Source organism: Labeo rohita, chromosome 24 (genome assembly GCF_022985175.1).
Source record: "Labeo rohita strain BAU-BD-2019 chromosome 24, IGBB_LRoh.1.0, whole genome shotgun sequence".
NCBI classification, from domain to species: Eukaryota; Metazoa; Chordata; class Actinopteri; order Cypriniformes; family Cyprinidae; genus Labeo; species Labeo rohita.
In genome coordinates, this window is record NC_066892.1 from 10,404,233 (window position 1) to 10,416,758 (window position 12,526).

General features: G+C 34.6%; 1 protein-coding gene across 7 annotated transcripts in view; it reads left to right on the forward strand.

Moving 5' to 3' along the window:
* tnikb (TRAF2 and NCK interacting kinase b) overlaps positions 1-12,526 on the forward strand; it is an 83,942-nt gene that overhangs the window by 65,847 nt on the left and 5,569 nt on the right. For 5 of the 7 annotated variants that reach the window (XR_007825678.1, XM_051098815.1, XM_051098819.1 and 2 more), the window contains 10 exons: positions 1,028-1,136; positions 1,462-1,608; positions 2,465-2,567; positions 2,757-2,939; positions 4,206-4,349; positions 4,458-4,592; positions 5,218-5,318; positions 5,585-5,734; positions 8,819-8,978; positions 11,640-11,779. Coding sequence is in view for 6 of the 7 variants with exons in the window: in XM_051098815.1 (XP_050954772.1) it covers positions 1,028-1,136; positions 1,462-1,608; positions 2,465-2,567; positions 2,757-2,939; positions 4,206-4,349; positions 4,458-4,592; positions 5,218-5,318; positions 5,585-5,734; positions 8,819-8,978; positions 11,640-11,779 (1,372 nt within the window). In the remaining variant the exon portion in view is untranslated. The remainder of the gene's footprint in view (positions 1-1,027; positions 1,137-1,461; positions 1,609-2,464; positions 2,568-2,756; positions 2,940-4,205; positions 4,350-4,457; positions 4,593-5,217; positions 5,319-5,584; positions 5,735-8,818; positions 8,979-11,639; positions 11,780-12,526) is intronic. The other 2 variants (XM_051098818.1, XM_051098817.1) reach the window with 2 other exon arrangements.

Sequence of the window (12,526 nt, forward strand, 5' to 3'; positions counted from 1 at the left end):
TAAAAGGTATTAATTAACAAATTATTTTTTTGGTATTTGAAGTATTTATGAGTGAGTCATTGAATCATTCATTAAACAGAGTCCTTAAAACACTGATTCATTCAGTAATGGAACAAGTGACGTATTTGTTAGTGAGTCATTGAATCGTTCATTAAACAGAGTCCTTCAAAAACGCTGATTCATTCAGTAATGGAACAAGTGACGTATTTGTTAGTGAGTCATTGAATCATTCATTCAAGAGATTTGTTCAAACACTGATTCATTTAGTAAAGGATCAAGTGAAGTATTTATGAGTGAGTCATTGAATCATTCATTAAACAGATTCCTTCAAAAATGCTGATTCATTCAGTAATGGAACAAGTGAAGTATTTATGAGTGAGTCGTTGAATCATTCATTCAAGAGATTTGTTCAAACGCGTTGATTCGTTTAGTAAAAGATCAAGTGAAGTATTTATGAGTGAGTTATTGAATCATTCATTAAACAGATTCTTTCAAAAATGCTGATTCATTCAGTAATGGAACAAGTGAAGTATTTATGAGTGAGTCGTTGAATCATTCATTCAAGAGATTTGTTCAAACACGCTGATTCGTTTAGTAAAGGATCAAGTGACGTTCTTATGAGTGAGTCATCGAATCGTTCATTGAATCAACACTGATTCGTTCAGTAATGGAATAAGTAAAGTATTAATGAATGAGTTTGAATTAAATCATTCATTCAAACCATTTTTTTAATTCTTTCAAATTAATTAAATATTGTTGAATAGACTATTTTTTCACAGCTTCTAGTAAATTACATGTTATGTATATATCAGAATTGTGGGACAGTTGTGATCTCTATTTGAAACAATCATGATTCTCAATTAATCCAGAATCAAACAGCTCTGTTGTGAACTATGAATAATTTTAACACAAAAAAGTAAAATTGTATTGGCCAGCCATTTCAAGTTGTCTTTAAAGTGTCTTATAGAAATTGTCTTCATTTATAAAAGCTCTACGTGTATTTGTTTTTGTCCTGTTCTCCCAACAGGCCTTCAGCTGGCCAGGGTGGCACTGACTCACTGGTCAACCAGGAGGATTCTCATCCCAATGATTCATTTGGCAAAAATTCACAAGACAGCACCCTGATGATGCGAGAGGTAGGTGCACCTACCTAGACAGGTTTAGCAAGAACTCCTACACTCATTCCTCTAGTGTGTCACAGTTTTATTTCTCTTTAAGTTTACCAACTCATGTTTATTTTTTGCCTTGGTTAAGCCTTATTTTATTGGGTTATGTTTTGGTATTTCTTTCACCTTCTTTGCTTCTGAATTCTCCAACGAAATCTCTGATCAAGCTCGCCGCACACTTGCTGACAGAGGCACGCTCTGTGCGTTTCCCAAACGTCTCTGCAAGACGGCTTAGACACTCCAGGGGCCTGCAGTAGTAGTGTAGCCCTACTCCTCTTTCTGTTCCTCTCTGCAGACGTTTGGGGAAAGAAAGCTCGGTCAATCCGAGAGCAATGGTTTCCCCGGTAACTCCAATCTGCCTGATCTAGTGCAGCAAAGCCACTCGCCTGGCGAGGGCCCTGGGCGGCTTTCTAGTGGGCTGGACCTGGACTCTGTGGCTGAAGTAGGTGATGGATAAGCCTGTTAGAGCCACCCTGCACTCCAACCCCTCAAATTTCTAACCTGACACATCTAATCCATCCCTATTCAAATCAAATGCATATATTTATCTGGCTGTAGATTCACAGAAGCCCCAGATCTCTTCATAACATTGCTTTTCTTGGTTTTACTTTTTTCTGTTTGATTATTATTTATTCTCCTTATTTCATTTAATATCATTTAAGCTTACATCATCTATTTGAAACATTTAAACATGTAGGACAGCAGCCAGTCAATAAGATGCTTTCTCTCCTTTTGCCCCATTTACCCTTTATAAGTGCTCTGATTTTGTGCTCTGACTGCAAAAAAGAGATTTTAATAATCAGTATTTTTCTTATTTTTTGTAGAGTGTCTTAGTTCAAGAAAAGCGGCAGAGATTTTTTTTTTTTGTTTTTTTTTTGGAGAAAATTCGGCATGTACTGTACCTAATATATATCCAAAATAATCAAAAACGAATTAAATCATTAATCAATTTGTCAAAACCCAGCCTTAGTATTTACTGTAACTTTTCAAATCAATTAAATTAAATGGAAATTTTACAGACCCCAAACTTTTGAACATTAGTGTACATTTTAAAATAAATTAGGAAGAAATTGTTTTCTTGCAAACTGAGAAATAAGACAAAATACTGATTGGAAAAAAACCTTTTTGGTTTTGGACTTTTGCAGTGCTTGCTTTTTCTGCTAACATGTTTTTAAATGGGCTGTTCTAACTGCAGACCAAACTGCTTGCATTTGCTGCCTACAATCAGCCATTAGAAGAAACCGTTTGTATGTTTTGCGGATGCTTGTTTCTCACATCCTGATTTTCCACGTTGGCAGTTTGGGATGGGTAGCGGGTCCAAAGCCTCATTCACTCCGTTTGTGGACCCACGAGTGTATCAGACTTCCCCCACAGAGGACGATGAGGACAACCCTGCCTCAGGTAACTAATTTACCTTTTATCCCCTTTGTCTATTGAAAAAGTGCCAGTTCTGGTGCCTTTCTCCTTAGTAGAAATGCTCAGAATGGACATTTGTTATTGACACTTGTTGGTAAAATAGGTGCTAGGGCACCTGCTTGATAGGATGATAAACTGCAAAGAATGATTTTGGCTTTTTGTTTGATCACACAGCTCATTTTGCAGATGAACATCTGCGGCAGGAGCAGGAACAGGAACAGGCTCGACTAAATGAGGCTCGGAAAATTTCTATTGTTAATGTCAATCCCACTAATATCAGGCCACACAGCGACACACCAGAAATCCGCAAGTACAAGAAGCGCTTCAACTCTGAGATCCTTTGTGCGGCACTATGGGGTGAGTCCAAACTAACAGCTGTTAGAATATTCCTAAATAAAAGTAGCACAAATGCATAGACATGCACCACGACTGGCCAGGGACCGGAATTAGCCGATTTTCCGCATGATCGGCCTGGACCCGGTGACCCGCCGGTCAGTCTGCCGATTCTGAGCCAGTCTGTTTTGATGTCAAACTTACAGCGACTGAAAATGTATTTTTTTGTCGTGCCAGATTATGTGAGAGAGACTTGTGCAGAAATCAGAACAAATGAAAATTATAGACGCATACTGCAGTAACAAAAAAAAAAGGATATTTATACTATATGATTTAGAATATCAACACGATTGCAATGTGACATTTTATACAATAGTAGTTCAGTAAACAAGAAGTTAAAATTAAGTGACTTACATTTTAGACACACTATTGACTGTTTGTGCTGAATTTCGCTGACGAAAATAGTTAGATTACAAGTCACAGCAGAACTGCTGCCTGTCTCAGAGCAACACAGTGGTGTTTCGTTACAGAATGAATCCACGATTTTGAAAGAAGTAAATGATTCAGTAACCCATTCATAAAAGACAGTCACTTGCCTCCTTTCTGAATAAATCTGCCATTTGAACTAATCATTTAAATATATGACTAAATGACTCAGCCATTTGCTGCCACTTACTGGTGGTTTGGGTTCTCTTTTTTTTTTTTCTCTCTCTGCTTTTAACATTTAGCTTCATCCTGTTTTTTTGGTTGTTGATCTTTTCTGTTCGCCTGTATTTTAAATATTGTACAGCACTTTGGACGGCCTGTGGCCATTATTAAATGTGCTCTAGAAATAAACAAACTTGAAACTCAAACTTGTTTCATATTTAAAAGTACCATTGCATTTTTCCCAACATTTGTATGTTTAAAAAATTTAAAACATTATTCTTATAAAATGATTTATGCATTTGAAATTTTTCAGTGTAAATGCATTCATAGAGAATATCTGTAACTTAGACTAGATTGAGGGAATTGTAATGTTTAATACATTTTTATTATGTAAATATTTTTTTCTGCATTAAAAAGGGAAAAAGCTTTTGGTTTGTATATCCTGTCAATTGTAGTTCTTAAAAAGAAAATGGGAATCGGCATATGTCGGTATCGGCAGGTAACACTTACAAAAAAAATCAGAAATTGGAATCAGCCAAGAAAACTGCAATCGGTGCATCTCTACAAATGCCTTAATGTCACCTCAGATGCATATTATAAACTGCAAATTGTTTTTACATTATGTTTATGTCTTTGCTGTAGGAGTGAATCTGCTGGTAGGAACTGAAAATGGACTGATGTTACTAGATCGCAGCGGTCAGGGCAAAGTTTACAATCTGATCAACCGCAGGCGCTTTCAGCAGATGGATGTTTTGGAGGGTCTCAATGTCCTGGTTACCATTTCAGGTGAGTTCATCATTGACAACTCTCTAGTTGTCAGTACAAAGATTTTTTTTTATTTTGTTAGAAGTGTTTGCAATCATACATTCATACTTCCTCTTATTTTTTTTACAGGCAAAAAGAATAAACTGAGGGTCTACTATCTGTCATGGCTTAGAAACAGGATACTTCACAATGACCCCGAAGTAGAAAAAAAACAAGGGTGGATTACAGTTGGTGACCTGGAGGGATGTGTCCATTATAAAGTCGGTATGTCTTTTTTTTTTTTTTTACTTACATTTATACAACAGTTTTTTTTCTGGTTCTCAAATCTATTTGGCTGAGAGCCTTTTCTAGTGGTGTGATATTCTAGTGATAACAGAACTCCAACCGTTTCACCATTTATATCACTACATAATACAGTGAGCTTTTAATACAGTAATACAATAAACTTTCCTTCGTTAGTAGTTCTAAAGAGGCTTGGGCTCAGCTGTTCAACTGTCAAACTGAGATTTGAATCTGTGGCGGAAGGAAGTAGTTTGCACTGTATGATTTTGAGATCCATATTTTTATGCAACTATTACACACGCTCACTGATGCTTCCGAAAGGAAACGCAATGCATTAAGAGCTGGGGGGTGAAAACATTTGAACTGAATGAAGATGTGTGCGTCTTTCTTATTTTGCTTAAAAATCTTATTTTTCTCATTAAGTACTGCCCTTCGGAAGCTACAGAAGATACTTACTTATGTTTCTCAGAAGACAAAATAAGTTAAATTTACCCTGATCATCAAATTCAAAAAGTTTTCACCCCCCTCCTCAACTATATACAGAGAAGGAGAGAATCTGATTTATTAAATCCTAATAATATTTTCACATGTATTTGTTATTTGACAGTCAAATATGAGAGGATTAAGTTCTTGGTGATTGCATTGAAGAATTCAGTGGAGATTTATGCCTGGGCTCCCAAACCCTACCACAAATTCATGGCTTTCAAGGTGAGACAGATGTTCGGTCCAGTAAGACCCCCTTTACCCCCATTAAGAGAGCATTTGTGTGTTCATTTTGAATAAACTGCTTTATTTTACAAGAAAAATAGGCCTTAGAACTCAACTTGGCAGGGCAGAGCACAAAATGTGCAAATGAAGTATCTATTTTGGTACTTGTGACTAGCGCTATGAGTGTGTCGGAGAACACCTGCACAGAGCGTATTTCTTTGGCAGTGTATCATGCTTTCAGTGTCTCTTCTTTTGTCTCTCTAAAGTCTTTCACAGATCTTCAGCACAAGCCTCTGCTCGTGGATCTGACGGTTGAGGAGGGTCAGAGGTTAAAGGTTATCTATGGCTCCAGCGTTGGTTTTCACGTGATAGATGTCGACTCTGGGAATCCGTACGATATCTACATTCCGTCCCACGTAAGTGACGACAGGCCGAGCGGAGGCAGCTCTCCCCTCCTTACCCTGATCCTAAGGGACTTTAAATAGGACGACTCCTCTCCGGGGACACTGGGATGCACTGTAGTGTTGATGTCTGTATCACATATGTGCCTTTTAATTACAGACAGGGTCCAAATTTAACGCTAAAACCTGGTAGAACTTGGCTTTGATGAGGAAAAAATTAAACTCTTCCCAATTGGGTGCTACCTTTTCAGGGACTGAAAATTAATGTATTTTTATATATTTATATAGTTATTTATTTAAACATACACATATATTCAAAAGAACCATCTGTTAACATTGTTTTCCTCAATGTAAAAGTTTATAAGCATAATTTATTATAATAAATGTATCTTATTAACTTTTTATCCAAAAAACATATAAGGTTTAATATATGTCTAAAATATACATTATCAGTCAAAAGTTTGGAATAATTAAACAAATTTTTATTGTTTTTGAATTGTATCTTATGCTTACCAAGGCTACATTTGAAAAACCAAGTAAAAACTGTAATATTGTGAAATATTGTTTTCTATTTTAATATATTTAAAATGTAATTAGGGGAAAGTTATGAAATTTGGCACACAGATAGAGGACAGTCTCAATATTAACCATAGCGAATTTCGAGTCTCTGTCTCAAACTCTCAAGCGCCACCAATAGGCCAAATTCACACTCAAATTTCTATATTTCTAATAACTTTTGAACCATAAAGTCTAGAAGCAAAATACTTTTATTCCTTGGCTCATGCTGAGTTGAATGCTTACAAAAATGTAAATTTCTACAGGTTGGGATTTTTAGCAATTTTGAATTTTGTGAAAATTGACTTTTTTAAGCTTGTTCGAGACTGTCTGGTTTTTACCAATTTCAGCCAAGGCTCAGATCATTTTCAGACAATGCCGGCCAAAAGTTTTTGATATACCAAACCATTTTCGTCAAACGTGTTAACAAATTTGACGAAATTCACACAAAAATGGACATGAGGCTATATCTGGCCAACGTTTTAGCAGATTCAAACCAAACTTAATACGTGTTATACCAAGCATGGCCTGAGGGCACATAAGTAGTTTCTCCACCGTTTTTCTACTGGTTAAAATATATAAAAATTTGACATTTTGTTTAGAATTTCTGACCAGTTTGACCAAAAATCGTAGTGATTTTGTTAGATTCGGAGCGGCATACCAAACCAAACGATACCAAACTTTCAGCCATTTTGAGTGTGGACCATTTGTAGTAAAATTGTGTATTTTTCAAACGCTTTAGCGTGTTGTTATAAATCTTATAGAATTACTGCTGGGAAAGTTGTGAAATTTAGCACACGTTTAAAGGACAGTCTCATCAACTACAGCAAATTTGGAGTCTCTAACTCAAACTCTATAGTGCCACCAACAACCGAATCAAACAATTGAGCATGGACTATTTCGATTTTTGTAATAAAATGCTGTATTTTTCAAATGCTTTAGCGTATCATGAATCTTATACACTAATTTGCGGGAAAGTTATGAAATATGGCACATGGATAGATGACAGTCTCATCATTAACCACAGCAAATTTGGACTCTCTAACTCAAACTCTCTAGCGCCACCAACAGGCCATGTTTCTGCTAATAACTTTTTAACTGTAAGGTCTAAAAGCAAAATTCTTTTTTCCTCTGATTCATTGACTCATACCAAGTCAAATATAAATATAAATATAAAAAATGAAGTTTCTACAATCAAGATGTTTTGCAATTTTGAAATTTCTGAATAATCTACTTTTTCAAACCTGTCGAGATGGCTTCTCTAATTTTGACCAAAATCAGCCAAGGCTCAGATCATTTTCAGACAATGATGGCCAAAAGTTATCAAAAGATTTTTGATAAACCAAACCACTTTCGTTAAACATGTTAACGAATTTGACAAGATGAGGCTATATCTTTATATCTCTCTAGTGCCACCAGTAGGCCAAAAAATAGAATTTCTATCAAAGGTTTTTAACAATTTTGAATTTTCACTTGTCCTAGACTTGTCCTAGAGTTTGTCCAGTTTTCACAAAAATTGGCTTGATCATCTTCAGAGCATTCTGGCAAAAAGTTGAATCTTTTTGATATACCAAACCTTTTCGTAAAGCGTGTTAATGAATTTGACACCGTTTGTGCAAAAATGGATATGAGGCTTTATCTCCACAACGCTGTAGCAGATTCTGACCAAATTTGCTATGTGTTATAACAAGCATGACCTAAGGGCACATGAATGATTTTGGCACAACGCCACCTACTGATCTAAAGATAGCCCTTAATTGCTGCTTGCAGCTGTATTTTATTGCTGTGGTTGCAAAGCTGAACTTTTAGCAACAATTACTTCAGGAATCACAATATTACTGTTTCTACTGAACTTAAGAGGAAAAAACACTTTAAATCTTAATTATTCCAAACATTTTAAACCGTAGTGTAGGAAAACTCGTAGATGATGTGTGTATTATGCTGCTATAATATTTGTCACAAGATTTAGCTGTTTTACTCTATGCAGTATTTATTTTAAACAAGAACAAACTAATTTAAGTAATAATAATGAATATGTAGTAATAAAAAGGATGTGCAGTTTCATAGTCTTAATTAAAAAAAGTTAATTTTGGACCCTGCTTACACAGTTTAGAGCAACACGTATGAATGTTCTGTGTGCAGATGAATGGTCATGAAGTTAGTAACTGACATTATTGTTCTAACATTATCAAGTGTGTCAGAAAAGTATCTCCACTGTAAGAAGAAAACATGTCCCCGATCTCCGACCTTTGACAAACCAAACACGTACGTGTGCCAAAGCAGCCAAACCGTCGCAATGCCCCACGGTAGCCTGTTAGCAGGGCGCTTTCGGGCTGAGGCGTCGGTGTGGTCGAGCGAAGGGCAGGAGTCTCGATTGTTGCAGCAGTTTCTCGAAGGGAGAAGCTCTGGCCACCTACAGCACGAGACATGACTGACAGGGCCGCGCGGGGGAGGGGGGAGAGCGTCACCTAGTGGGGAATGTTTTGCACTACGGCTCGTTTTTGTCACCCCAAGGCTCATCTGCGCCCACCCCTCCCTTCCCAGATTCAGGGCAGTGTTACCCCTCACGCCATTGTGGTGCTTCCCAAGACCGACGGCATGGAGATGCTTCTGTGTTATGAAGATGAGGGAGTCTATGTGAACACATACGGCAGAATCACTAAAGACGTGGTGCTCCAGTGGGGAGAGATGCCCACCTCTGTTGGTAGGTTTTGGTTGTTTATTTCACACAAAACGCTCCTGTTCTCCTTCTAGAGCCCTGATGCACCAGGCCGTCCCCGACCACCCCTCAGAATCTAATTCGGTCCTCTCACACACAAACACGCATGTCTTTGTCCACTCATTGCTCTTCTTTCTTTCCTGTCCCTCACCTAACTAGACAAATGAGCGCTTTTCTGCCCACTGCACCCAACCCCGGCCCACCTAGACTAAACCCTGACACCGAGTGAAATGTTTGTCTGTATGTCTAGCGCATCTTGTGTACTGTTTTGTTTACCCTGTTAACCCAGTACAAGTCTTTGTTATCAATAACCTTTAATCTGATTTCCTTTCTGAGCCCAAGAAATGCCCAGGATCTTATTTTGTTTCATATCATACTTGAGTAAATGTCACAAAACATCAAAACATGAGTGATATTTCACCTTAAAATCAGAATAAAGAACATTTTAAGCCCATTTTAGGACCATGTTTTTCTATTTGCATATGCAAATGAAAAATGTGTTTAATGTATGTATAAAAACAGCTTGATTTTCATGCAGAAATATGTAATTTCTTATTTCTGTTTCTTGAGATTTACACACAACTAAATATTTTCTAGTAAATATTAAATTGATTTTGCTTTTAAGAAATTTTTTAAAGACCATTTTAGGACATTACGATGTTTTGCTATTCTCATTTGCATATGCATATGCAATTAAAAAATTTTAATTGTCATTTAAAAAAAAAAAGATGCACAATGCAACAAATCTTGGTCCTAAATATGCTTAATTTTCTTCATGCAAACTACAATTTTTCTTTAGTTTTCTTGATTTACTTAAAACATTTTTAAAACAATTTTATTTCAATTTAATTTGATTTTAGAAAATTATTAGAGCTCATCTTTAGGACCGTTACAATTTTTTTGCATTCTCTTTATTTTCTTCATGCAGAATATAAATTATTTTTTTTTTGCTCTTGATTTTGGGGTGGAATGTGACCCGTTCTCTTGAGATTTTAAAAACATTTTTTTTCTACTCAATTCATTTCAATTTAATTTGATTTTAGAAAATTATTAGAGCCTATTTTTAGGACCGTTGCGCTTTTTTTTTTTTTTTTTTTTTTTTTTTTTTGCATTCTCTTTATTTTCTTCATGCAGAATATAAATTATTTTTTTTTTGCTCTTGATTTTGGAGTGGAATTCGACCTTTTTTCTTGAGATTTACTTAAAACTATTTTTTTTCTCTTCAGTTTATTTAAATTGATTTTGATTGAAGGAAGTTATTAGAGCCAATTTTTAGGATTTTTGAGGGGGTTTTTTTGTTTTTAAGATTTAGGATTTTTTGCATTCTTATGTCCATATACAAATGGACAGATCATTAAAAAACTATTTTATGATGCAAAAAAATCTTAGTCCCAAAATATGCTTGATTTTCTTCATGCAAAATATAATTTAATATTTTTTTTGCTTTAGATTTTTTTTTTTTTTTTTTTTTTTTTTTTTTTGCTTAGGAATGTGACAGCTTCGTTTTTCTTTTGAGATTTACTTTGAGATTTAATTTTTATTTTTTTCTATTTAATTTCAAATTGATAATGGTTGAAGAAAATTTTTATTTTTTTGCATCATCATGTCCATATGCAAATAGAAAGATGTGTTCAATCATCTTCAAAAAAATCTTGGTCCTAATATATATATATATATATATATATATATATGTATATATATATATATATATATATATATATATATATATATATATATATATATTATATTTATTTATTTTTTTGCTCTTGATTTTGGGGTGAAATGTGACCTGTTTTCATTAAATTTACCCAAGACAAAAATTTTCTATCCAATATATTTTTATTATTATTATTTAATTATTTACTTTTTACATTTAACCAGGACAAAGAGACCATCATCAGTTTCAGTGTAATTCTTATTGTCTTTTTAGATGTAAATATTGGTGTCTTTCAGCTCTTGTTTTACTACTATCATGTGTCTCTAAAATAATTTCCAGCTTTAATGTTCGTTTGTATGTTTTCATCTCTCATCCGTGAAGAATGTTAATGTTATGATTTGGATGTCTTTTGTTGTTTGTTGGCTGATACTGAGGGTTCAGATGTAGACCAGCAGCCGTCCACCCCCTCAGTTCAGAACAAATTAATGTTTCAGCCAAATTATGTTCAACTCTTCAGTGATTCTGCACTCATAACAAAGTAAAATCCATAACTCATGCATTTTCTACACAAGTTATCAGCAGCAAAGGAAGTCAAAACAACCAGATCATTACTGTTATCTCTATGAAGGGCTCTAAATCAGCCACACGAAGTCCTCGGAGACAGTTCATGTTAGTATCCAAAGAGCTCTGGAAAATGGATAATTTGAAAATGAAAGACTAATAATAATCATAAGCACTGGTACTTCAATCAGAACTTAATTTGTGATGCTCAGAAACTGCTGCAATAATGACCTCCTGATGTGGGGTGGCTTTGGCAGGCTTGTTTTCATTGGATCTGGGCTAGTTTGGAGTTGCTGTTGGACGTCAGAAGTCGTTGAGGAACGGGGTGTTCTCATGATGTACTGAATTTGGTGTCAGTGCTCTCCTGTCACATGTTTTTTTTTTTGTCTTTTGTGTGTGTTCGCTACCTTCCCCCTCCCCTTCTGCAGCCTACATCCACTCCAACCAGATCATGGGCTGGGGAGAGAAAGCCATTGAGATCCGCTCCGTGGAAACGGGACACCTCGACGGAGTTTTCATGCACAAGCGAGCACAGCGACTGAAGTTCCTTTCTGAGAGAAATGATAAAGTACGTTACCGTGATGATGCAACTTGCCCATACATTTTTTCTCTATATTTTGAGTGCAATTAACAACATTTTCAAATTAAACACTTCACCTTTAAATTATGCAAGGCCTTATATGGGTATTTCTAATAATAAAATAATAATTTAGCTATTTTTAGTTTTTTTTTTTATAATTTAGCTATTTATTTATTATTCTATTGTTTTTATTTTTTTTTATCTTCATTTCAAGTCTTTATATGGGTCAATGACATGATGCTCATTTTGTTTTTTTTTTTTTATTTGTCTGAGATTATTCATTTATCATTATTTATAATGTATAATTGTATTCTTTCATTTTTTTTTTTTTTAATGTTCGCTTGATACAGCTTTCCTGTTATGATGATAAAAAAAAATGCTAATAATTTTTTTTTTTTTTTTTTAATAAAAAAAAAAAAACATTTTTGGCATGTATGTACAAATATTTGCATGTTTTCTATCTTCAATGCTTGATACTTTTTGGAAAATAAACAAGATATGTACATTCACATAATATAATCATATAATCAACATTTATGATCAAATATACTCAAATTTATATTACATTACATTTTACTTGATTTTTATATACTATGACATTTAACATTTTTGCTATCATTAAATTATTATTTATTTATTTATTAATTGGTAAATACTAATTTTGTAAAGTATAAACTAACTGTAAACTTTATTTTTTTTTATTATTTTTTGTTTTTGTCTTTTTTTTCGTTTCTT